The sequence below is a fragment of the Salvelinus alpinus genome, chromosome 6 (assembly GCF_045679555.1).
Source record: "Salvelinus alpinus chromosome 6, SLU_Salpinus.1, whole genome shotgun sequence".
NCBI classification, from domain to species: Eukaryota; Metazoa; Chordata; class Actinopteri; order Salmoniformes; family Salmonidae; genus Salvelinus; species Salvelinus alpinus.
In genome coordinates this window covers 49973034-49996391 of record NC_092091.1, presented here as the reverse complement: position 1 = coordinate 49996391, position 23358 = coordinate 49973034, and the positions used below count along the sequence as shown (strand labels likewise).

The following is a 23358-nucleotide window of genomic DNA, read 5'->3' as shown; positions in this document are numbered from 1 at the left end:
CAGCTCTATCGCAATTGCCTATCCGCTATTATTAGAATTCATTAGTTGTAGGTAACTGTCCCTTATTTGATTCAGTTATTTAAACGACTCCATTCTCAATATGTTATTCCAGCAGACCATTTAGGCAACAGACGAAGCGTATTCACTCGAATAAAGCGTATTACGCGTATTACCTTGAATAAATTAGCCTTTTAATTCGAACTAAGCAAGCTGCTAAAACGTTCAGTTTATATCTTCAACAAACACTGACGGCAGTATCTGTCGAAGCAAAACATACCAATACTTGAATTACAATCAGAAACCCATATTTTGGTCAATATTATAGACCCAATGCTATTGAAATGACGAAGAAATCCCGCAAATAACCCAATTACGATGGTTTGTAGTGTTAACATCTGGCACATAACGACACAATTCCCAGGAAATAGCCCTACAGGTCCACACGTGTCTCCGCAGAGATTCTCATATGCGCAAAAGGAATAGATTAGATTACCAACGAGTTAAATCGACATTCATTGATTAGGAAACAGATCTTTCGCTTTTTAATAAAAGCAGATTGTTCTCTCATGCAATATATTTCAATTACTTTACTACATCACATTAATCCAGCAATGATAATTTGATGGATACCCTAGGCTTTGTACGATGTTATAAATTACGTCGAGATTCAATCTTAATTCGCTCGAACTTTATGGAAAAAGGTTTATTCAAAAAATATAGCAACTCCTCTCATACTGAGAAGAAGAAGAAAAAATTCTGGCCTTAAGGGTAGTTTTATTTCAAATGTAGTACCCAGACAGAGAAAATCCAATAAGCGTTTTATAGTTACATCGTTAGGGTAAGTTAAACACTCCAATCAATTGCCCAAACTTTGTAGACAGTTTAATAATGTTAAACCTCATCTTTATCAAATGACCCATTAAAGGGACCAACTCAAAACCTACGTACGTCTAAGTATGGGTTGTTTAAGTTGCATCTCATTATATTCCCAGAATGACTTTATCAAATCTCTAGTAATCGATTATACACATACAATTCATCATATTTTCATATCTTCACAGAATCCATATAGAACGTTAGAAATTCTTAGGTACTCACATCAACCAAATCCATTGGTTCAGCAATCTCCAAGCGGAAAAAAACTGACGTTTCCCGGACACTGCCCAGCGGGTCGTTGGAATAATGCTCTTCAGGTATAAAATAACATCCCGCTCTCAATACCACCCAGTGATATTCTATGATGGGAAGTGATGGACGGAACCCCAAAATAACATTATCAACATTTATTAACCTGTCTCGCCCCCCCGTTCCGCTAGCGGAACTCCTCCCACATTCCACTGAAAAGGCAGAGCGCGAAATTCAAAAAATATTTTTGAGAAATATTAAACTTTCACACATTAACAAGTCCAATACAGCAAATGAAAGACACACATCTTGTGAATCCAGCCAACATGTCCGATTTTTTAAATGTTTTACAGGGAAAACACAATATATATTTATGTTAGCTCACCAACAAATAGAAAAAAAGCACAGACATTTTTCACAGCACAGGTAGCATGCACAAAATCAACCAAACTAACCTAGAACAAACCAAAGAAACCAAGAAACAACTTAATCAGATGACAGTCTTATAACATGTTATACAATAAATCTATGTTTTGTTCGAAAAATGTGCATATTTCAGGTATAAATCATAGTTTACATTGCGGCTACAATCAGAAATTGCACCGAAAGCAGCCAGAATTATTACAGACACCAACGTGACATACCGAAATACTCATCATAAAGCATTTCTGAAAAATACATGGTGTATAGCAAATTAAAGACAAAGATCTTGTGAATACAGCCAATATTTCAGATTTTCTAAGTGTTTTACAGCGAAAACACAATATAGCATTATATTAGCTTACTACAATAGCCTACCACACAACCGCATTCATTCATCAAGGCACGTTAGCGATAGCAATAGGCACGTTAGCGTTAGCGAATAAACCAGCAAAAGATATTACATTTCACTAACCTTCATAAACCTTCCTCAGATGACAGTCCTGTAACATCAGGTTATACATACACTTATGTTTTGTTCGAAAATGTGCATATTTAGAGCTGAAATCCGTGGTTATACAACGTAGCATAACGTGCTAACGTAGCATCTTTTTCCCAGAATGTGCAGATATTTCTATTAGACTCTCACCTATTCTGACCAAATAGCTATTCATAAACATTACAAAAAAATACATGTTGTATAGGAAACGATAGATCCATTAGTTCTTAATGCAATCGCAGTGTTAGAATTCTAAAAATATCTTCATTACGACATAAGACTTAGTTATGGTAAGGGAATAACCAAAACCTGAGCGCAAAGCTACTATTACACAGTTCGACAGATATATGAAATAGCATCACAAAATGGTTCCTACTTTTGCTGATCTTCTATCAGAATGTTGTACAATGGGTCCTTTGTCCAGAACCGTCGTTGTTTTGGATTCAGAACGTTCTTTTTCCCTCTTGAATTAGCAAGCACACTGGCCATGCAGCGCTAAGCTCTCCAACGTCAACAAAGTCGAACAACGCAACACGCCGAACGTCCCGAATAAAGTTCAATAATCTAATGAAACTATATTGAAAAAACATACTTTAGGATGATATTGAAATATGTATCAAATAAATTCAAAGCCGGAGCTCATATTCGCCCATAACGACAGGTTTCCAGTAGGCAATAACAGGTCCCCCCACGCGCCTTGCAGACAACAGAAAATGGGGGACACGTTGTTCCAAGAGGGCTCATTCAACGTCAGACAGAGATAATCAACTCCTTTTTCCTCTCACTTCCTCTTGACATCCAGGGGAAGGTGTATGACGTGCACGTATAGTCATACGTATCATGCCCATTTATAGGCAGCGACTTCAACACAGCATCGATTTCAGACTTTCCACTTCCTGGTCACAGAGTGTGCTGCCAAATGAGTTGTGTTTGACCCACAGACAAAATTCAAACGGTTTTAGAAACTAGAGAGTGTTTTCTATCCAATAGTAATAATAATATGCATATTGTACGAGCAAGAATTGAGTACGAGGCCGTTTAAATTTTGAACGATTTTCCCCAAAAGTGAAAACAGCACCCCCTATCCTCAACAGGTTTTAACCAAATTTCAATCTTATTATACACATTTCTATATCTTATTTCCACACTCATACAACTTTCATATCACATTCACACAGTACTGTTCCCAACCACACTTAATATTTATCGCCTGCCGGAATATTTTCTTACTTCTATAGGTAAATTTGGTTTATAGCTTTCACATATGTACCTAACTATTTTAAACCATTGCATATCATTAACTTATCTCCTAATTATTATTTATCTCAGGCTTACACAGAACCTTAATGATCATCCACACAGGATTGATCAAATGCTCACACAGAACATTACTAAATAACCATCCACAGAGGAATGGTCAGACCACTCACACAGACTTGGTCAGACCACACAGAACATCATTGAAAGGTTACCCACACAGAGTCAACCTACTGCGCCCACACAGAACGCTTCTACAAAGATTACCCACACAGGATTTCAACCCCTGTCTATATGAACAGGAAAACCCATAACATTATCAAAATATTACCTAATTAGTGCTCCCAACAACACAAAAACTCACAGTAGCCTCTAACAACTGTAACCCAGGTCATACCTGTTTATCAAAACATTTCATGTTATAATTTGAACTTCACTAAGCCAAATGCCCTCGCAAGGCGTCACCCGCACTCTGGTTCCTCGATCAATACCGTAACCTCACCAGTCCTACTGTGATCAACCAGTACCACGGATCTGGACTTTTGGAAGCCCGCAACTGGCTAATTAACAATGATGTCCAAGGATACCTCACTTAAGAACACTCTTATCAACTCAACTCAGTTCCTGCTAGTTACCGCAGCTGTGGCCATCTTAAGGAAGAACTCGCTCTGAGAGTACCCTCAACAGGGTATTTTATATTATTATATTATTATATTTTTTCTTATTTTATCACTTATTGATTGTCCACTCCGACGTCAACGTTCAATTTAATGTCTAACTAGTACTATCAATTCTGTGCACTTTCAAACTCAATGATTGAAAGAAACCAGTCTCCTCCCTAATCCAATTCGGGTCAAAATGATGTATCCATTCAGCTGACGCTCCCAGCCAGGTGGGGATCCGATCTGCTCCAAATAGTGGAGAGTGGCTTTCCCCAGCTGCATCCAATGCAACTCCGGTTAACGGTTAACCTGCATTTCACTGGGAACAATCAGAGAAATGAAGTTCATCATCCCATCCTTGTCGCCAAAATTGTCGTGGCATTATTGTAATCAAAAGGAGAGACTTTTACATTTCTTCAAAACAAGTCATCTTTATTATTTAATTACTGCAGTAATGGAGCTTGTCAATGAGCCCCCTGTTGTTGATTCGTTGAGACCCCAGCCAGCAGGACTAAGCCACAGCATTTTATAGCAAAGTCCAACCTCCTGGATGTTCATGACAAATCACATATGAGAGAATTTATACAAAGGCACATTTTGCTCTCATGCAACAGACATCAAGATTTACATGGCACCAAATATATGTCTCTAGTTAATTTACTGCTTTCTTGTACAAAAATACTAATGCAACCTCGAATACTAAATCATTTCTTTAAAGAAACTGGAGATTGGTTATCCCTGTTACTTACAGACAGGCACACAGACACTAATCATGGAATGGAATGTTGTCTTATCACAAATCCACAGTCAGTGTTAATCTCCGAGGCCCACTTTCAGTCCACACACACAGATGAGTGTTAAAAAAACTATTCTGTTGCATAAAACAACCATTTGATGTTTTAAAATACTATTATTGCAATCTTGTAATTTCTGTTCTGACAATTCAAAGACTGGCAACAGTTGAAAGAGATGGTGATCGCTTTGGAAAAACCACAATCACTGTCTGTGTAATGGATTTACTTTAATATTGAGCAATATCTTCTCAAAGCACTGCTATTATACAAATGTTGTCTCTGTTTTCTCTCTCTCGCTCTCTGTTCTCGCTCTCTGTTCTCGCTCTCTGTTCTGCTCTCGCTCTGTTCTGCTCTCGCTCTGTTCTGCTCTCGCTCTGTTCTGCTCTCGCTCTGTTCTGCTCTCGCTCTCGCTCTGTTCTGCTCTCGCTCTCGTTCTGCTCTCGCTCTCGTTCTGCTCTCGCTCTCGCTCTGTTCTGCTCTCGCTCTCGCTCTGTTCTGCTCTCGCTCTCGCTCTCGCTCTGCTCTCGCTCTCGTTCTGCTCTCGCTCTCGCTCTGTTCTGCTCTCGCTCTCGCTCTGTTCTGCTCTCGCTCTCGCTCTGTTCTGCTCTCGCTCTGTTCTGCTCTCGCTCTCGCTCTCTCTCTGTTCTGCTCTCGCTCTCGCTCTCTCTCTGTTCTGCTCTCGCTCTCGCTCTCTCTCTGTTCTGCTCTCGCTCTCGCTCTCTCTCTGTTCTGCTCTCGCTCTCGCTCTCTCTCTGTTCTGCTCTCGCTCTCTCTCTCTCTGTTCTGCTCTCGCTCTCACTCTCTCTCTGTTCTGCTCTCGCTCTCACTCTCTCTCTGTTCTGCTCTCGCTCTCACTCTCTCTCTGTTCTGCTCTCGCTCTCACTCTCTCTCTGTTCTGCTCTCGCTCTCACTCTCTCTCTGTTCTGCTCTCGCTCTCACTCTCTCTCTGTTCTGCTCTCGCTCTCACTCTCTCTCTGTTCTGCTCTCGCTCTCACTCTCTCTCTGTTCTGCTCTCTCTCTCGCTCTCTCTCTCTCTCTCTGCTCTCGCTCTCTCTCTCTCTCTCTCTCTCTCTCTCTCTCTCTCTCTGGTCTCGATCTCTCTCTCTCTGGTCTCGATCTCTCTCTGGTCTCGATCTCTCTCTGGTTTTCGATCTCTCTCTCTCTGGTCTCGATCTCTCTCTCTCTGGTCTCGATCTCTCTCTCTCTGGTCTCGATCTCTCTCTCGATCTCTCTCTCTCTCTCTCTCTCTCTCTCTCTCTCTCTCTCTCTCTCTGGTCTCGATCTCTCTCTCTCTCTCTCTCTGGTCTCTCTCTCTCTCTCTCTCTCTCTCTCTCTCTCTCTTCTCTCTCTCTCTCTCTCTCTCTCTCTCTCTCTCTGGTCTCTCTCTCTCTCTCTCTCTCTCTCTGGTCTCGCTCTCTCTCTCTCTCTCTCTCTCTCTCTCTCTCTGGTCTCTCGCTCTCTCTCTCTCTCTCTCTCTCTCTCTCTCTCTGGTCTCGCTCTCTCTCTCTCTCTCTCTCTCTCTCTGGTCTCGCTCTCTCTCTCTCTCTCTCTCTCTCTCTCTGGTCTCGCTCTCTCTCTCTGGTCTCGCTCTCTCTCTCGCTCTCTCTCTCTCTCTCTCTCTCTCTCTCTCTCTCTCGCTCTCTGGTCTCTCGCTCTCTCTCTCTGGTCTCTCTCTCTGGTCTCTCGCTCCTCTCTCTCTCTCTCTCTCTGGTCTCTCGCTCTCTCTCTCTCTCTCTCTCTGGTCTCTCGCTCTCTCTCTCTCTCTCTCTCTCTCTCTCTGGTCTCTCGCTCTCTCTGTTCTCTCTGGTCTCTCGCTCTCTCTCTCTCTCTCTGGTCTCGCTCTCTCTCCTCTGTCCATCTTTCTTTGTCTTCCAGTCCACCCCCTCCCCTTCAGCGGATCTGCTTGGCCTTCGTTCGGCCGCTCCTGTTAGTGGGGCCACTCCCAGTGCAGGCAGCCTATTGGTTGATGTGTTTTCAGAGGCGGGGCCTGCTGCCACTTCTGCTGGCGTGAACGACGACGGCTTCCTGAGGTGAATGTTTACCCTGTGACTAGAAGACTCCCATAGACACAGATCTACGATCAGCCTAGATTTCCCCCACTCCAAGCCTACCCTTAAGGGGATAAATTCTAAACTGACCTAAGATCAGTGTCTAGTGGACACTTGATGTTTGTGGTGTGGCTGTTATGTGTTTTAGTTGTCCAGATGCACTGTGGTAGAATATGAAGCTTGCTCTTGAAAATGAGCGTTGTTGTTTTATTCTTGTGGTGCTTGCTGTCTGTGATATGTGCTGGTCCTCTGTCTCTGTCTTTATATCAGTCATTCTTCTTGTTTCCTCTGCGTCTTCTATGTGTAATCTTGTCTGTTCTCTTTTTATCTTGCTGTGTATGTGACTGTCTCTTTTCTTACTTTCTCTCCTTCCCCTTTTCTATTTCCCCTTCTCTGTGTTTTTGCGTGTGTGTGTGTGCGTGCGTGCTTGGTCCGGCAACGTGTGTGCTTGTGTGTCTCTTGTCCTCGATTGTGATTGGACATTGGCAGCGCTCTTCACGCTCCCGAGGCCTCTGACTCCCCATTGGTGGAGGGTCCTGGTGACTCGGAGTAAGGGGCCAGTAATAAGATGGCTGACTGTCATGTTGCACCCAAACACACATGAACACTGTTGTTCTAATCTAAAGTTATTTAGGGAGGCTGCATGGGCACCTCAACCTTAGACTAGTCACATGGACACACACACCCTCTATTGCATGTGGGTTGTTGGATTATGTTATTGTAGCCTACCTATGCTGTTTATTTATTCATACATACATGTACCACACTTTTTTTATTTTCTTTTTTACCAGCAAAAATCTTCTCATTGTTCTTGTTAATGCTGTCAGTTTTGATGAATTGGATCTAAGTGCTCATATAAACCCACCTCTGCTTTTTCTCTTCTCCTTCTCTTCTCCTGTTTGTCATGCCTCACTGCTTTGGGTCTCCCTCGACACACTCACCCTCTCTCCTTTCCTCCTCCTCTCTCTATCCCTTTTTCTATCTGTAATTCATTTGATCCCCTTCAAACACATTTTACATTCTCTCACACCCCCTGCCATTTTCTGTGGGTGCTGTCATCCACCTCTCCTCATCCATCCTTTCTCCATCCCTCCTTCCTCCTCTCAGCTCTGCTCCCCCTACTGCGGCCTCTGAGGATCCTGCCCCTCCTCTGCCCGAGTCAGACGAGCTTCTCAACAAGTAAGAGCTTTCTCTCGCTCCTCCGCTCGCCCTATCTCTCTTTCCGGCGGGGCTAGCTTGTTTTGGGTTCTATCACTCTTGAGCAAAGGTATCTAACAACCTGCTGGATTGACACAAAACCAACTGTGTAGATGTCACTGACATATGTTATGTTAAGTAATTCACGTATGGTAAGATGCATCTATATGTTTGTCTGCAAAGTGAATTGATATTGCGATAGGATGGCATGACTGAAGAGTTCCAATAACTTATAGGTAGTGTATGTACCACCGCGTGATTGACATGTTATAAGCAGCAAATGATACATGATGACATCTCCTAACACTTTCATTCTCTCTCTCTCTCTCTCTCTCTCTCTCTCTTCAGATTTGTGTGTAAGAACAACGGTGTGTTGTTTGAGAACCAGCTGCTTCAGATCGGCATCAAGTCTGAGTACCGTCAGAACCTGGGTGAGTTTGGGCTACTAGACAATGCGGGGAGATGCTTGAATCCTAAGTCACATTTGTCACATTGATGTGAGTTCGGCGAGATTGCATTATGTGTGGGTTTCAAGTTAGGATTCTTCCCTTGAAGTATTAACCTTTCAGTGATACCCATCCCGGATCCGGGAGCATCCTCATCAAAAAAGCTGACTAGCATAGCCTAGCCTAACGCGACAGGGATATCATATAATATAATTTCATGAAATCACAAGTCCAATACAGCAAATGAAAGATAAACATCTTGTGAATCCAGCCATCATTTCCGTTTTTCATGTTTTACAGCGAAAACACAATATGTATTTATATTAGCTAACCACAATAGCCAAACGCACAACGGCATGTTTTCACCATGTTTCCACCGCATAGGTAGCTTTCACAAAACCCACAAAAATAGATAGAATTAATCACTAACCTTGAACAACTTCATCAGATGACAGTCTTATAACATCATGTTATACAATACATTTATGTTTTGTTCGAAAATGTGCATATTTATAGCTACAAATCCTGGTTTTACATTGCAGCCACCATCACAAATAGCACCAAAGCAGCCAGAATAATTAGAGAGCAACATGAAATACATAAATACTCATCATAAAACATTTATGAAAAATGTGGTGTACAGCAAATGAAAGATAAACATCTTGTGAATCCAGCCAATATTTCCGATTTTTTTAAAGTGTTTTACAGCGAAAACACAATATAGAATTATATTAGCTTACCACAATAGCCAAACACACAAAGGCATTTATTCACCGTCAACATACAGTGGGGAGAACAAGTATTTGATACACTGCCGATTTTGCAGGTTTTCCTACTTACAAAGCATGTAGAGGTCTGTCATTTTTATCATAGGTACACTTCAACTGTGAGAGACGGAATCTAAAACAAAAATCCAGAAAATCACATTGTATGATTTTTAAGTAATTAATTTGCATTTTATTGCATGACATAAGTATTTGATCACCTACCAACCAGTAAGAATTCCGGCTCTCACAGACCTGTTAGTTTTTCTTTAAGAAGCCCTCCTGTTCTCCACTCATTACCTGTATTAACTGCACCTGTTTGAACTCGTTACCTGTATAAAAGACACCTGTCCACACACTCAATCAAACAGACTCCAACCTCTCCACAATGGCCAAGACCAGAGAGCTGTGTAAGGACATCAGGGATAAATTGTAGACCTGTACAAGGCTGGGATGGGCTACAGGACAATAGCCAAGCAGCTTGGTGAGAAGGCAACAACTGTTGGCACAATTATTAGAAAATGGAAGAAGTTCAAGATGACGGTCAATCACCCTCGGTCTGGGGCTCCATGCAAGATCTCACCTCGTGGGGCATCAATGATCATGAGGAATGTGAGGGATCAGCCCAGAACTACACGGCAGGACCTGGTCAATGACCTGAAGAGAGCTGGGACCACAGTCTCAAAGAAAACCATTAGTAACACACTACGCCGTCATGGATTAAAATCCTGCAGCGCACGCAAGGTCCCCCTGCTCAAGCCAGCGCATGTCCAGGCCCGTCTGAAGTTTGCCAATGACCATCTGGATGATCCAGAGGAGGAATGGGAGAAGGTCATGTGGTCTGATGAGACAAAAATAGAGCTTTTTGCTCTAAACTCCACTCGCCGTGTTTGGAGGAATAGAAGGATGAGTACAACCCCAAGAACACCATCCCAACCGTGAAGCATGGAGGTGGAAACATCATTCTTTGGGGATGCTTTTCTGCAAAGGGGACAGGATGACTGCACCGTATTGAGGGGAGGATGGATGGGGCCATGTATCGCGAGATCTTGACCAACAACCTCCTTCCCTCAGTAAGAGCATTGAAGATGGGTCGTGGCTGGGTCTTCCAGCATGACAACGACCCGAAACACACAGCCAGGGCAACTAAGGAGTGGCTCCGTAAGAAGCATCTCAAGGTCCTGGAGTGGCCTAGCCAGTCTCCAGACCTGAACCCAATAGAAAATCTTTGGAGGGAGCCGAAAGTCCGTATTGCCCAGCGACAGCCCCGTAAACCTGAAGGATCTGGAGAAGGTCTGTATGGAGGAGTGGGCCAAAATCCCTGCTGCAGTGTGTGCAAACCTGGTCAAGAACTACAGGAAACGTATGATCTCTGTAATTGCAAACAAAGGTTTCTGTACCAAATATTCAGTTCTGCTTTTCTGATGTATCAAATACTTATGTCATGCAATAAAATGCAAATTAATTACTTAAAAATCATACAATGTGATTTTCTGGATTTTTGTTTTAGATTCCTTCTCTCACAGTTGAAGTGTACCTATGATAAAAATTACAGACCTCTACATGCTTTGTAAGTAGGAAAACCTGCAAAATTGTCAGTGTATCAAATACTTGTTCTCCCCACTGTAGCTTTCGCAAAAACCAGCAATAGATATAAAATGAATCACTAACCTTTGGACAACTTCATCAGATGACAGTCTTATAACATCATGTTATACAATACATTTATGTTTTGTTAGAAAATGTGCATATTTAGAGCTGCAAATTGTGGTTATACATTGTGAATACGTAGCAACAATTCACCAGAATGTCCGGAGATATTTTGGACACTCACCTAATCTAACCAAAGAACTCATCATAAACTTTACATAAAAATACTTGTTGTATGGCAAATGAAAGATACACTTAATGCAAACGCTGTGTTAGATTTTTTAAAATAACTTTACTACAACATACAAAATGCATTATTGTGAGACAGCGCTCACCTATTCTCCGCCGTGTTGGAGCCAACATTTACCACAAAAATACGAAATAACATCATAAATATTCTCCTACTTTTGCTGATCTTCCATCAGAATGTTGTGCAAGGAGTCCTATTTCCAGAATAAATCGTTGTTTGGTTTTAGAATGTCCATTTCTTCTGTCGAATTAGCAACTTTGGCTAGCATTGTGGCGCAAACATGCCCATCAACTCTTAGCGCATGGAACGAAAAATTCCAAAATTCCCAATAAACGTTGAATAAACTGGTCAAACTCGGTTGGAAAATACTACTTTATGATGTTTTTCTCATATGTATCAGATAAAATCAGAGCCGGAGCAATTCGCCGTGTATACCGAACGCTTTTCAGAAGACAATGTGGAACTCCCTCGCTCGCCGTCAAAAACTGACAAAAGGGCAGACCTGCCACTCCAAAAGCTCTTATTCGGCCTCACATCAAGCTAGACACCCCATTCAACCTTCTACTGCCTGTTGACATCTAGTGGAAGGCGTATGAAGTGCATACAGATCCATAAATAAAAGCCAGTTGAATAGGCAGGCCCTGACACAGAGCCTCGTTTTCAGATTTTCACTTACTATATGGAAGTTTGCTGCCAAATGAGTTCTGTTTTACTCACAGATATAATTCAAACAGTTTTAGAAACTTCAGAGTGTTTTCTATCCAATAGTAATAATAATATGCATATTGTATGATCTAGAACAGAGTACGAGGCTGTTTAATTTGGGCACGATTTTTTCCAAAGTGAAAACAGCACCCCCCTATTCACGTATTAACCCTTTTCATGCAGATCAGTTCCGTGTGAAATTCATGAACCTATATGCTGAAACGTTATTGAATTAATGTCTGTACTATTCTATAGCATTGGTAAGTACGTCTGAGCGTGCACAGAATGTAATAGATGGCGTCATTTAGTATTTGTGTTCACATCCTAGCTTTCTCATGTCCATTTTAGTATACAGAATGTTTTATTCAGTGGTTAGGTACGCTTCAGTTTCTATAATGCATTAGATGCTGGGTGAGTGAGCATAATGCATATCCTGGCTATTGCATGGGTGTATTTGCACGTGTGTATGTACAGTTGAAGTCGGAAGTTTACATACACTTAGGTTGGAGTCATTAAATCTCGTTTTTCATCAACTCCACAAATTTCTTGTTAACAAACTATAGTTTTGGCAAGTCCGTTAGGACATCTACTTTGTGCATGACACAGGTAATTTTTCCAACAATTGTTTACAGACAGATTAATTCACTTATAATTCACTGTATCACATTTCCAGTGGGTCAGAAGTTTACATACACTAAGATGACTGTGCCTTTAAACAGCTTGGAAAATTCCAGAAAATGATGTCATGGCTTTAGAAGCTTCTGGTAGGCTAATTGACATTCTTTGAGTCAATTGGAGGTGTACTTGTGGATGTATTTCAAGGCCTACCTTCAAACTCAGTGCCTCTTTGCTTGACATCATGGGAAAATCAAAAGAAATCAGCCAAGACCTCAGAAAAGAAATTGCAGACCTCCACAAGTCTGGTTCATCCTTGGGAGCAATTTCCAAACGCCTGAAGGTACCACGTTGATCTGTACAAACAAGAGTACGCAAGTATAAACACCATGGGACCACGCAGCCGTCATACCACTCAGGAAGGAGACGTGTTCTGTCTCCGAGAGATGAACGTACTTTGGTGTGAAAAGTGCAAATCAATCCCAGAACAACAGCAAAGGACCTTGTGAAGATGCTGGAGGAAACGGGTACAAAAGTATCTATATCCACAGTAAAATGAGTCCTATATTGACATAACTTGAAGGGCCGCTCAGCAAGGAAGAAGCCACTGCTATAACTATATTATGTTTGGAGGAAAACGGGGGAGCCGAAGAACACCTTCCCAACCGTGAAGAACAGGGGTGGCAACAGGGGTGATGGTCGGATTCGCATTTATTGTCGAAGGAATGAGCGTTACATCAAGGCCTGTACTCTGGAGCGGGATCGAGGTTGAGGGTCCATCATGGTCTGGTGCGGTGTGTCACAAACATCATCAGACTGAGCTTGTTGTCATTGCAAGCAATCTCAATGCTGTGCTTTACAGGGAAGACATCCTCCTCCCTCATGTGGTACCCTTCCTGCAGGCTCATCCTGACATGACCCCCCAGCATGACAATGCCACCAGTAATACTGCTCGTTCTGTGCGTGATTTCCTGCAAGACAGGAATGTCAGTGTTCTGCCATGGCCAGCGAAGAGCCCGGATCTCAGTCCCATTGAGCACGTCTGGGACCTGTTGGATTGGAGGGTGGGGGCTAGGGCCATTCCCCCCCCAGAAATGTCCGGGAATTTACAGGTGCCTTGGTGGAAAAGCGGGTACCATCTCACAGCAAGAACTGGCAAATCTGCAGTCCATGAGGAGGTGATGCACTGCAGTACTTAATGCAGTTGGTGGCCACACCAGATACTGACTGTTACTTTTGATTTAGACCCCCCCCCCTTTGTTCAGGGACACATCATTCCATTTATGTTAGTCACATGTCTGTGGAACTTGTTCAGGTTATGTCTGTTGAATCTTGTTATGTTCATACAAATATTTACACATGTTAAGTTTGCTGAAAATAAACGCAGCTGACAGTGAGAGGATGTTTATTTTTTTTGCTGAGTTTATGTATGTATGTGCTTTTACTAATGAGATGGGTGAGTTACCGACTGTGTCCATACGTGTTGTACTGTAGGTATTATGAATTATAATGCATTATAAACGGGAATGAGTTGGTGTGTAATGCTGCATTATAGCCTTAATACGGGAGTATACATAACAGTACATAATGCATTATAACCTGTATGTTTTATTTTGGAAATATCACCTAAATGTGTCCATTTGACATAATACCTTCTAATGTGTTTTTTTTTATTTTTTAGGGAGGATGTATCTGTTCTATGGCAATAAAACCTCGGTGCAGTTTGTCAACTTTAACACCACAGTCAGCTGCCCAGGGGAGCTGCAGTCTCATATCCTTCAATGCATTTGCACACACACACACTGGCACACCCTTATCTTGCACACTATGTGTTGTCACGATAGCAGAATTTTTACTTCGATACTGGTACCAGGTTTAGTATCACAGTACGCGATACCATCACGATACTCGATACCAAAATTATACCACTGCAAAAGAATAAGTCACAAAATGACAGTTGATCCAGACAAACACTGCTGCTGCTCTGTTCTGTATTTGGGCATCTTTTAAGTTCAATATCATTACATTTCTTTTTTTTACGTCAACATTTTTTGGAGACACAAGTATGCATTAAAGAGGAATGGCTTTAGAACACCAGCTAACTGTAAATCGCCATATTGGCATTTTGTTGCATCACTGGCAGGAATTCTTGAATGTACTGGCCAGCATCACGAGGTATTCACCTGGAATGCATTTCAGTTAACAGGTGTGCCTTGTTAAGTTAATTTATTTGGTAAAAGACCAAGTCCATATTATGGAAAGAACAGCTTAAATAAGCAAAGACATTTGAAAAACTTTGAAAGTTTCTTCAAGTGCAGTCGCAAAAACCATCAAGCGCTATGATGAAACTCTCTCATGAGGACCGCCACAGGAAAGGAAGACCCAGAGTTAACTCTGTTGCAGAGGATGAGTTCATTAGAGTTAACTGCACCTCAGAAATGTCAGCCCAAATAGATGCTTCAGAGTTCAAGTAACTGACACATCTCAACATCAACTGTTCAGAGGAGACTGTGTTAATCAGGCCTTAATGGTCAAATTACTGCGAAGACACCACTACTAAAGGACACCAATAAGAAAAAGAGACTTCCTTGGGCCAAGAAACACGAGCAAAGGACATTAGACCGGTGGAAATCTGTCCTTTTGGTCTGATGAATCCAAATGAGATTTTTTGGTTCCAACCTCGGTTTCTTTGTGAGATGCAGAGTAGGTGAACAGATGATCTCTGCATGTATGGTTCCCACAGTGAAGCATGGAGGAGGAGGTGTGTTGGTGCTTTGCTGGTGACACTGTCTGTGATTTATTTAGAATTCAAGGTATAGTTGAAGTTGGAAGTTTACATACACCGGGTTTTCACAATTCCTGGCATTTAATCAGAGTAAGAATTCCCTGTCTTAGGTCAGTTAGGATCACCACTTTATTTTAATAATGTGAAATGTTAGAATAATAGTAGAGAATTATTTATTTCAGCTTTTATTTCTTTCATCACACTCCCAGTGGGTCAGAAGTTTACATACACTCAATGTATTTAGTATTTGGTAGCATTGCCTTTAAATTGTTTAACTTGGGTCAAACGTTTCTGGTAGCCTTCCACAAGCTTCCCACAATAAGTTGGGTGAATTTTGGCCCATTCCTCCTGACAGAGCTGGTGTAACTGAGTCAGGTTTGTAGGCCTCCTTCTCGCACATGCTTTTTCAGTTCTGCCCACAAATGTTCTATAGGATTGAGGTCAGGGCTTTGTGATGGCCACTCCAATACCTTGACTTTGTTGTCCTTACGCCATTTTGCCACAACTTTGGAAGTATGCTTGGGGTCATTGTCCATTTGGAAGACCCATTTGCAACCAAGCTTTAACTTCCTGACTGATGTCTTGAGATGTTGCTTCAATGTATCCACATAATTGTCCTTCCTCGTGAAGCCATCTATTTTGTGAAGTGCACCAGTCCCTCCTGCAGCAAAGCACTCCCACAACATGATGCTGCCACTCCCGTGCTTCACGGTTGGGATGGTGTTCTTTTTTTCTTCCCTTCTATTTTTGTTTCATCAGACCAGAGGACATTTCTACAGAATGTACGATCTTTTTCCCCATGTGCAGTTGCAAACCGTAGTCTGGCTTTTTTATGGCTGTTTTGGAGCTGTGGCTTCTTCCTTGCTGAGCGGCCTTTCAGGTTATGTTGATATAGGACTCGTTTTACTGCGGATATAGATATAAGAAATGTGTGGAGTGTTTGAAAAACGAGTTTAGTGACTCCAACGTAAGTGTATATAAACTTCCGACTTCAACTGTACACTTAACCAGCATGGCTATCACAGCATTCTGAAGCGATACGCCATCCCATCTGGTTTGCACTTAGTGGGACTATCATTTGTTTTTCAACATGACATTGACCCAACACACCTCCAGGCTTTGTAATGGTTATTTTACCAAGAAGGAGAGTGATGGCGTGCTGCATCAGATGACCTGGCCTCCACAATCACCCGACATCAACCCAATTGAGATGGTTTGGGATGAGTTGGACCGCAGAGTTAAGGAAAAGCATCCAACAAGTGCTCAGCATATGTGGGAGGAGTGTGCAAAGCTGTCATCAAGGCAAAGGGTGGCTACTTTGAATAATATAAAATATAGTGTGATTTGTTTAACACTTTTTTTGGTGACTACGTGATTCCATGTGTTATTTCATAGTTTTGATGTCTTCACTATTATTCTACAATGTAGAAAATTGCTGCGCATTGCTGCGCTTATAATGTGAAGAAATAGGCTAATAGTTTAGCAACATTTTAAGCTAAACGTTCTCATCTGTTGCGTCAAGCTCATTGCTTAAATTTTTTTTTTTTATGCTCATGGTTGTATTAATTTGGGATCTATCGCATGTTTTTCCTAGAGAGAAGTGGCTTCTTTGCTGCCCTTCTTGACACCAGGCCATCTTCCAAAAGTCTTTGCCTCACTGTGCGTGCAGATGCACTCACACCTGCCTGCTGCCATTCCTGAGCAAGCTCTGTACTGGTGGTGCCCCAATCCCGCAGCTGAATCAACCTTAGGAGATGGTCCTGGCGCTTGCTGGACTTTCTTGGGCGCCCTGAAGCCTTCTTCACAACAATTGAACCGCTCTCCTTGAAGTTCTTGATGATCCGATAAATGGTTGATTTAGGTGCAATCTTACTGGCAGCAATATCCTTGCCTGTGAAGCCCTTTTTGTGCAAAGCAATGATGACGGCACGTGTTTCCTTGCAGGTACCCATGGTTGACAGAGGAAGAACAATGATTCCAAGCACCACCCTCCTTTTGAAGCTTCTAGTCTGTTATTTGAACTCAATCAGCATGACAGAGTGATCTCCAGCCTTGTCCTCGTCAACACTCATACCTGTGTTAACGAGAGAATCACTGACATAATGTCAGCTGGTCCTTTTGTGGCAGGGCTGAAATGCAGTGGAAATGTTTTGGGGGGGATTCAGTTCATTTGCATGGCAAAGAGGGACTTTGCAATTAATTTCAATTCATCTGATCACTCTTCATAACATTCTGGAGTATATGCAAATCGCCATCATACAAACTGAGGCAGCAGACTTTGTGAAAATTAATATTTGTGTCATTCTCAAAACTTTTGGCCATGACTGTACTGTGCAACACTACTATGTGTGTCCATTGGGTTGTAGTCTATACTTACGTGTATTTAACACACATAGCTATATTCAATATTAGTCCCCCCAGTGTGGTCTCTAGTACCTGCTCTGTTCCTCTCCTTGACTGGCTTTCCCACAGCTCAACGTGCAGACCAAAACAGTGGAACCACTAGTGGAGGGAGGAGCACAGGTGCAGCAAGTCATCAATATCGAGTGTCTGACCGACTTCATTGACGCTCCGCTGCTCAACATCAAGTTCAGGTACACACACGCAAAAAAAATTACACAGAACATAAGATACAAACATCTCGCAATGACGCACGGATGATCAGTAGTAACCCAAACATACACACAATTTGTTGTTGTTGTTATCTTCAGTTTATAAAGGTGTGTGTGTTCCTCTCAGGTATGGGGGAGCCCTGCAGAACATCTCTCTCAAGCTGCCTGTCACCATCAACAAGTTCTTCCAACCCACAGAGATGGCCGCCGCAGACTTCTTCCAGCGCTGGAAACAACTCAGCCAGTGAGAGAGAGAGAGAGAGTGTGTGTAGGGTGTGAGCATGTAAGAGGGTGCGTGTGTGTGTGTGTATTTATGACTTCTTCTCTTTTCAGGCCCCAGCAAGAAGCACAAAAGATCTTCAAGGCCAGTCATGGCATGGACACAGAAGTGCTCAAGGCCAAGGTAGACACAAACACACACACACAAACACACACACACACACACACACACACACACACACACACACACACACACACACTTTAGGCATATTCATTTAATTCCTTTGCCTGCTGAATGTCTACCACATTCTACTCCCTCCCATTTTCTCTCTCCCCCACCCTCCCTCTCTTGTCTCTAGTTGCTGGGCCTGGGGACAGCCCTGTTGGAGAATGTGGATCCTAACCCAGAGAACTATGTGTGTGCTGGAGTCATCCAGACCAAGGCCCAACAGGTCGGCTGTCTGCTGAGACTGGAACCCAATGCGCAGGCCCAGGTACGCACACACAAATGTACATGCATATATACACACACAAATGTACATGCATATATATGAACTGAATATACACACACACAGAGTCCGTCTGTCCTTCTCTGTGCTGCTCTCATTGCATCACTCACTGCTGTCTGTGTCTTTCTGTGTGCTGCTGCAAATCAAGCCTGGCGAGCAGGTAACACACAACTGTCCCTGTTCTCTCTCGCTCTATCGTTCTTTCTTTCTCATCCCCCTCTTCTCTCTTTCACACCCTTTTTTCACTTTCTCATTCACTTTTCCCTCCACATTGATTCTTCCACACTTTCTCACTGACATCCCAAAATTGAACACTTGAATCTCCACATTCTCTGTCTCTCTCTGTCTCTCTCTGTCTCTCTCTGTCTCTCTCTGTCTCTCTCTGTCTCTCTCTGTCTCTCTCTGTCTCTGTGCAGTGTTAGACTCAAGGTTGATAATGTGTCATCAGTGTAAATCCATTCTACCCTCGTGTTAAAAATGTTGATGATCCAATATATACAGTTCCTTAAAGTATTCATACCCCTTGACTTATTCCACATTTATTGTTAAAGCCTGAATTCAAAATGGATTAAATATTTATTTTTCACCCATCTACACACAATACCTCATAATGACAAAGTGATTATCATTTATTTTTTAAATAAAGAAATATCTCATTTACATAAGTATTCACACCCCTGAGTCTATACATTATGGATTCACTTTTGGCGACGATTACAGCTTTGAGTCGTCTTGGAGAATGTGTCATTATTGTCTGTATCAGCTTTGCACATCAGAATTTGGGGATTTTCTCCCATTCTTCCTTGCACATTTTCTCAAGCGCTTAAATTAGATGGGAGCGGCGGTGAACAGCAATCTTCAAGTCTTTCCACAAATTTTCAATGTGATTCAAGTCTGGGCTTTGGCTGGGCCACTCAAGGACTTTCACATTCTTGTCCTGAAGCCATTTCAGCGTTGCTTTCTCTGTATGCTTGTGGTCATTATTGTCCTGTTGGAACATAAATCTTCGCCCCAATCTAAGATTTTGCACTCTTGAAGCAGGTTCTCATCAAGGATTTGCCTGTATTTGGCTCCATTCATTGAAATGCATAGCATAGGGATGGTGTTGACGGGCAAGGACCTGTGCCTGGTTTTCACCAGACATAATGCTTTCCATTCAGGCCAAACATTTTTGTCTCATCAGAATCATCTTTTGCCTTATGCTTTGAGTCTTTAACGTGCCTTTTTGCAAACTCCAGGTGTGCTGTCATGTACCTTTTTCTCAGGAGTGGCTTCCGTCTGGCCACTCCTATAAAGCCCAGATTGGTGAAGTGCTTTAGAGACTGTTGTCCTTATGTCAGGTTCTCCCATCTCAACCAAGGAACTCTGTAGTTCTGTCAGATTGGTCATTGGGTTCTTGGTCACTTCCCTGACCAAGGTCCTTCTTGCCCAGTTTGGTCAGACGGACAGCTCTAGGCAGAATCTGGGTTGTTCCATATTTTTTCAATTTCCCAATGATGGAGACCACTACTAGATCTATACCTCATCACAATTCTATCTCTGAGCTCTACGGACAGCTCCTTGGACTTCATGGTATAGTTTCCGCTCTGACATGCACTGTTAACTGTGGGACCTTGTATAATGTGATTATTTCTAAATCATGTCCAAACAACTGAGTTGGCCACAGGTGTATCAAGGATGATCAAAGGAAATTGGATGCCCCTGAGCTCAATTTGGGGTGTCATAGCAAAGGTGTATAAATACTTATGTAAATGAGATATTTCTGTATTTCATTTTCTATCAATTTGCAAACATTTAAAAAAAAATCTTGATTTCACTTCGTCATTGTGGGGTGTTGTGTGTAGATGGGTGAGAAACTGAATGTAATCAATTTTGAATTCAGGCTGTAACGCAACATAATGTGGAGTAAGTCAAGGGGTGTGAATGCTCTCTGAAGGCACTGTATATATATTATGTGTGTTTGAACTTTACTGACCACCCTGTATGTTCATTCATGTTTAAGGGTGTGTTTGTCGTCTGTGTGCGGTCTTGAGTGCGCGCGTGTGTGTGTGTGTGTTTACACATGTTAAATCTGTGTCCCCTCTCTGTCAGATGTACCGGCTGACTCTGCGCAGCAGCAAGGACACCGTTTCCCAGCGCGTCTGTGACCTCCTGGCAGAACAGTTCTGAAACCCTGAGTCTACAACCCACCCAACGCGCTCCAGGCCATCATCATCACCGCGCTCTAGACACCCAACACACCGAGACCAGTGTTTCAACCCCCCCGAACAAAGAATCAACGAGAAGAAAGAAAAATACCTACATAAGGGAAAAAAAGCAGCCGTCGCCACTTACACGACTGCCCTATTATTATTGTAATTTATTATTTTTGCCACGATTATAATTCCGATTCTTATTTTTATTACTGTTTATTATCATTGGCGCTACAATTCTTGTTTTTTTTCTGGTGTTTACCTGCTTACCTATAAGTGTGTGTGTGTGTGTGTGTGTGTGTGTGTGTGTGTGTGTGTGTGTGTGTTCCAGAATCGTGCTGGTATGTGTGTCCTGTTCTTCTCCGTCCTGTCTGTTTAAGCCCTGAGTACTCCTGTACTTCTGATGACAGCTGGTGTATGTGTCTGTGCCTGTGTGATGCATGGGGGAGGGTGGAAGATTCTGTGCGTTGATTCCGCGACATTTCAACCTTAGACTATTCCTGGGAGTTGCATGGGAGGACCAGTTCTACACACACACACACACGTAATACACACCCAGATACTCTCACATGTAGGCAGATACATGCATATATTTGTACATGCTTAAGTGTCTGTGTAAAGTATCTGTATAGGGTCCTCCTTTAGTGGGAGGGAGGGGTAAAACGAAATCACTAAAGAAATGGGACTCTTCTGTGTAAGGGTCCAAAACGACACTCTAAACCCCCACCTTCACCCCAACCCCATCTCTTCTCCACCCTTTGCTGTCCCAGTCCCCCACCGGTTATACATTCCAAGGGCCTCTATCAGTATAATCCCTGAGATATAATATTCCATAAAAAAAATTCAGCACATTCCCAAGTCTACAGTTCCAGCTCTATTCCAGTAGAAATGGCCAGTGCACTTTAGGTGGTTCTAAGAGACCTCAGTCCTTCAATACCCCTCAAACACATACACACACCACCCCTCTCCCACTTCCCCTGTCTTTCTGGCGTGTAACCATACTTTATACATAAACTCAAATGATTCTGTACCTGTTCATGGTATATATATATATATATATATATATATATATATATATATATAAAAGAATGTAATTACTTTATCTTTTTTGTTGTTGTCATCTTTACTTTTATTAGTAGTGGAGTTATTGAAGTGTTTGTTTCTTTAATGGTGTAATGTTGTTGCTTTGTGTGTGTGAGAGAGCGAGAGTAGGGATAGCTGTGTGTACCCTGCGAATTGGGTAGAGGGGTCAGCTAGAAGGAGAGCGAGATTGAGGGAGAGGGTAGCTGGTTTTGTTTACAGTGTTAATCAGACAGCGGTGAGGTTAACACTTGACTGAAACCTGTCATAAAGCCTACTTACCACCATCATAATTAAGTGTTTATTTCAGATTAGCAATGTTTTTTGACACTTGAGGCAGGGAACATTGGTTGAGAACTGACATGGGCTGTTTTACGACAGTTTATGAAATGTTTGTCGTGCATAAGCAAGCATTGAGCAAGTCCCATTGATGGGGAGTTCAGGTGGTAGTTGGAAGGAGTTAGAGGGCAGTGGGCCAGTCCGTATTCACATGAAGAGTGAAGTGGCAGAGCAGAGGCCTAGTATTCGTTATTAAAAAAAAATTCGTGCTGAAAAGAGAGATGGGATTGGAGAGTAGAGTGCTGCTTGACACCGTGATTGACTGAAAAAAGAGGAGTACCTCAGAAAAAAGAGGAGTACCTGATCTCTAAACACGCACAGGCTTGTGCACACACACATCACAAATACTTACCTTATGGTATTAATTGGGAGAAGATAGCAATCTGCAAATAGATTGATTATAATCTTTGAAAACACAACCAACCACAAAGACACTGGACAGCATTTATCTGTAAACTCACATTTCAGACACACGCACCCACATGTCCATTCTTAGAGATGAGAGGGAGGCGGAGAGAACTCAAAGACCAATTGTCAATCACAACTACCAGGATCTAGTCATCAAGGGTGGGCATCGCGTGTGTGTGTCGGTGTACCACGTGATAAAAATATCCTAAATTATCTTTGAGACATGGTAATATTAGTTTCAACAGGAGTCACTTATATGTCTAACCCATGCAGCATTAGTGGGACAGTCTGATCATTGTAGTGGAAACTGTAGAATAATTTTGTGTGTGTGTGTGTGTGTGTGTGTGTGCAGTATCCGCTAGCTAATGCAGCCCTGTGTATTGGTGTTAAACCTGTGAGATACCTGTGTTAGATTTAAGATTTACTCTGTACTGAATAATGTGAAAGTAAAACTATGCCATATACTCTACCACTGGCTCTCTGTTTCTTGGTGGGAAAGTGTGTCTGTGTGTGATGATGTGTGAAGCGGAATTTCTTTCCAACGCTTACCACAGTTCCACATCAGTTTCTTGTTGTGGACATGTGTTAGTGCTGGGCTTGAACAAAAGCCTGTACACCCAGCAGCTGTCCAGAACCGTAGTTGGATGTATCACATAGTCCAATAAGAACTCATCACATTGACTAAGTAGTAGATGTAATGTGATTTTGCTCATTGAATAAAGAATCTGCAAAAGCAGGTAATGTGGCATGTTACCAGTGTTGGGGAGTAGTAAACTGTAGTT

At 42.3% G+C, this 23358-nt stretch overlaps 1 protein-coding gene across 3 annotated transcripts in view; it reads left to right on the top strand.

The window, feature by feature from the left end:
• LOC139577601 (AP-2 complex subunit alpha-2-like) overlaps positions 1-23045 on the top strand; it is a 61235-nt gene extending 38190 nt beyond the window's left edge. Inside the window, exons 13-22 of one of the 3 annotated variants that reach the window (XM_071404728.1) lie at positions 6633-6787; positions 7295-7354; positions 7913-7984; positions 8351-8433; positions 14114-14204; positions 17689-17811; positions 17957-18073; positions 18163-18232; positions 18408-18542; positions 20649-23045. In XM_071404728.1, coding sequence (XP_071260829.1) covers positions 6633-6787; positions 7295-7354; positions 7913-7984; positions 8351-8433; positions 14114-14204; positions 17689-17811; positions 17957-18073; positions 18163-18232; positions 18408-18542; positions 20649-20726 — 984 coding nt within the window. In that variant the 3' untranslated portion in view covers positions 20727-23045. The remainder of the gene's footprint in view (positions 1-6632; positions 6788-7294; positions 7355-7912; positions 7985-8350; positions 8434-14113; positions 14205-17688; positions 17812-17956; positions 18074-18162; positions 18233-18407; positions 18543-20648) is intronic. The other 2 variants (XM_071404730.1, XM_071404731.1) reach the window with 2 other exon arrangements.
• The last annotated feature ends 313 nt before the right edge of the window (positions 23046-23358 follow it).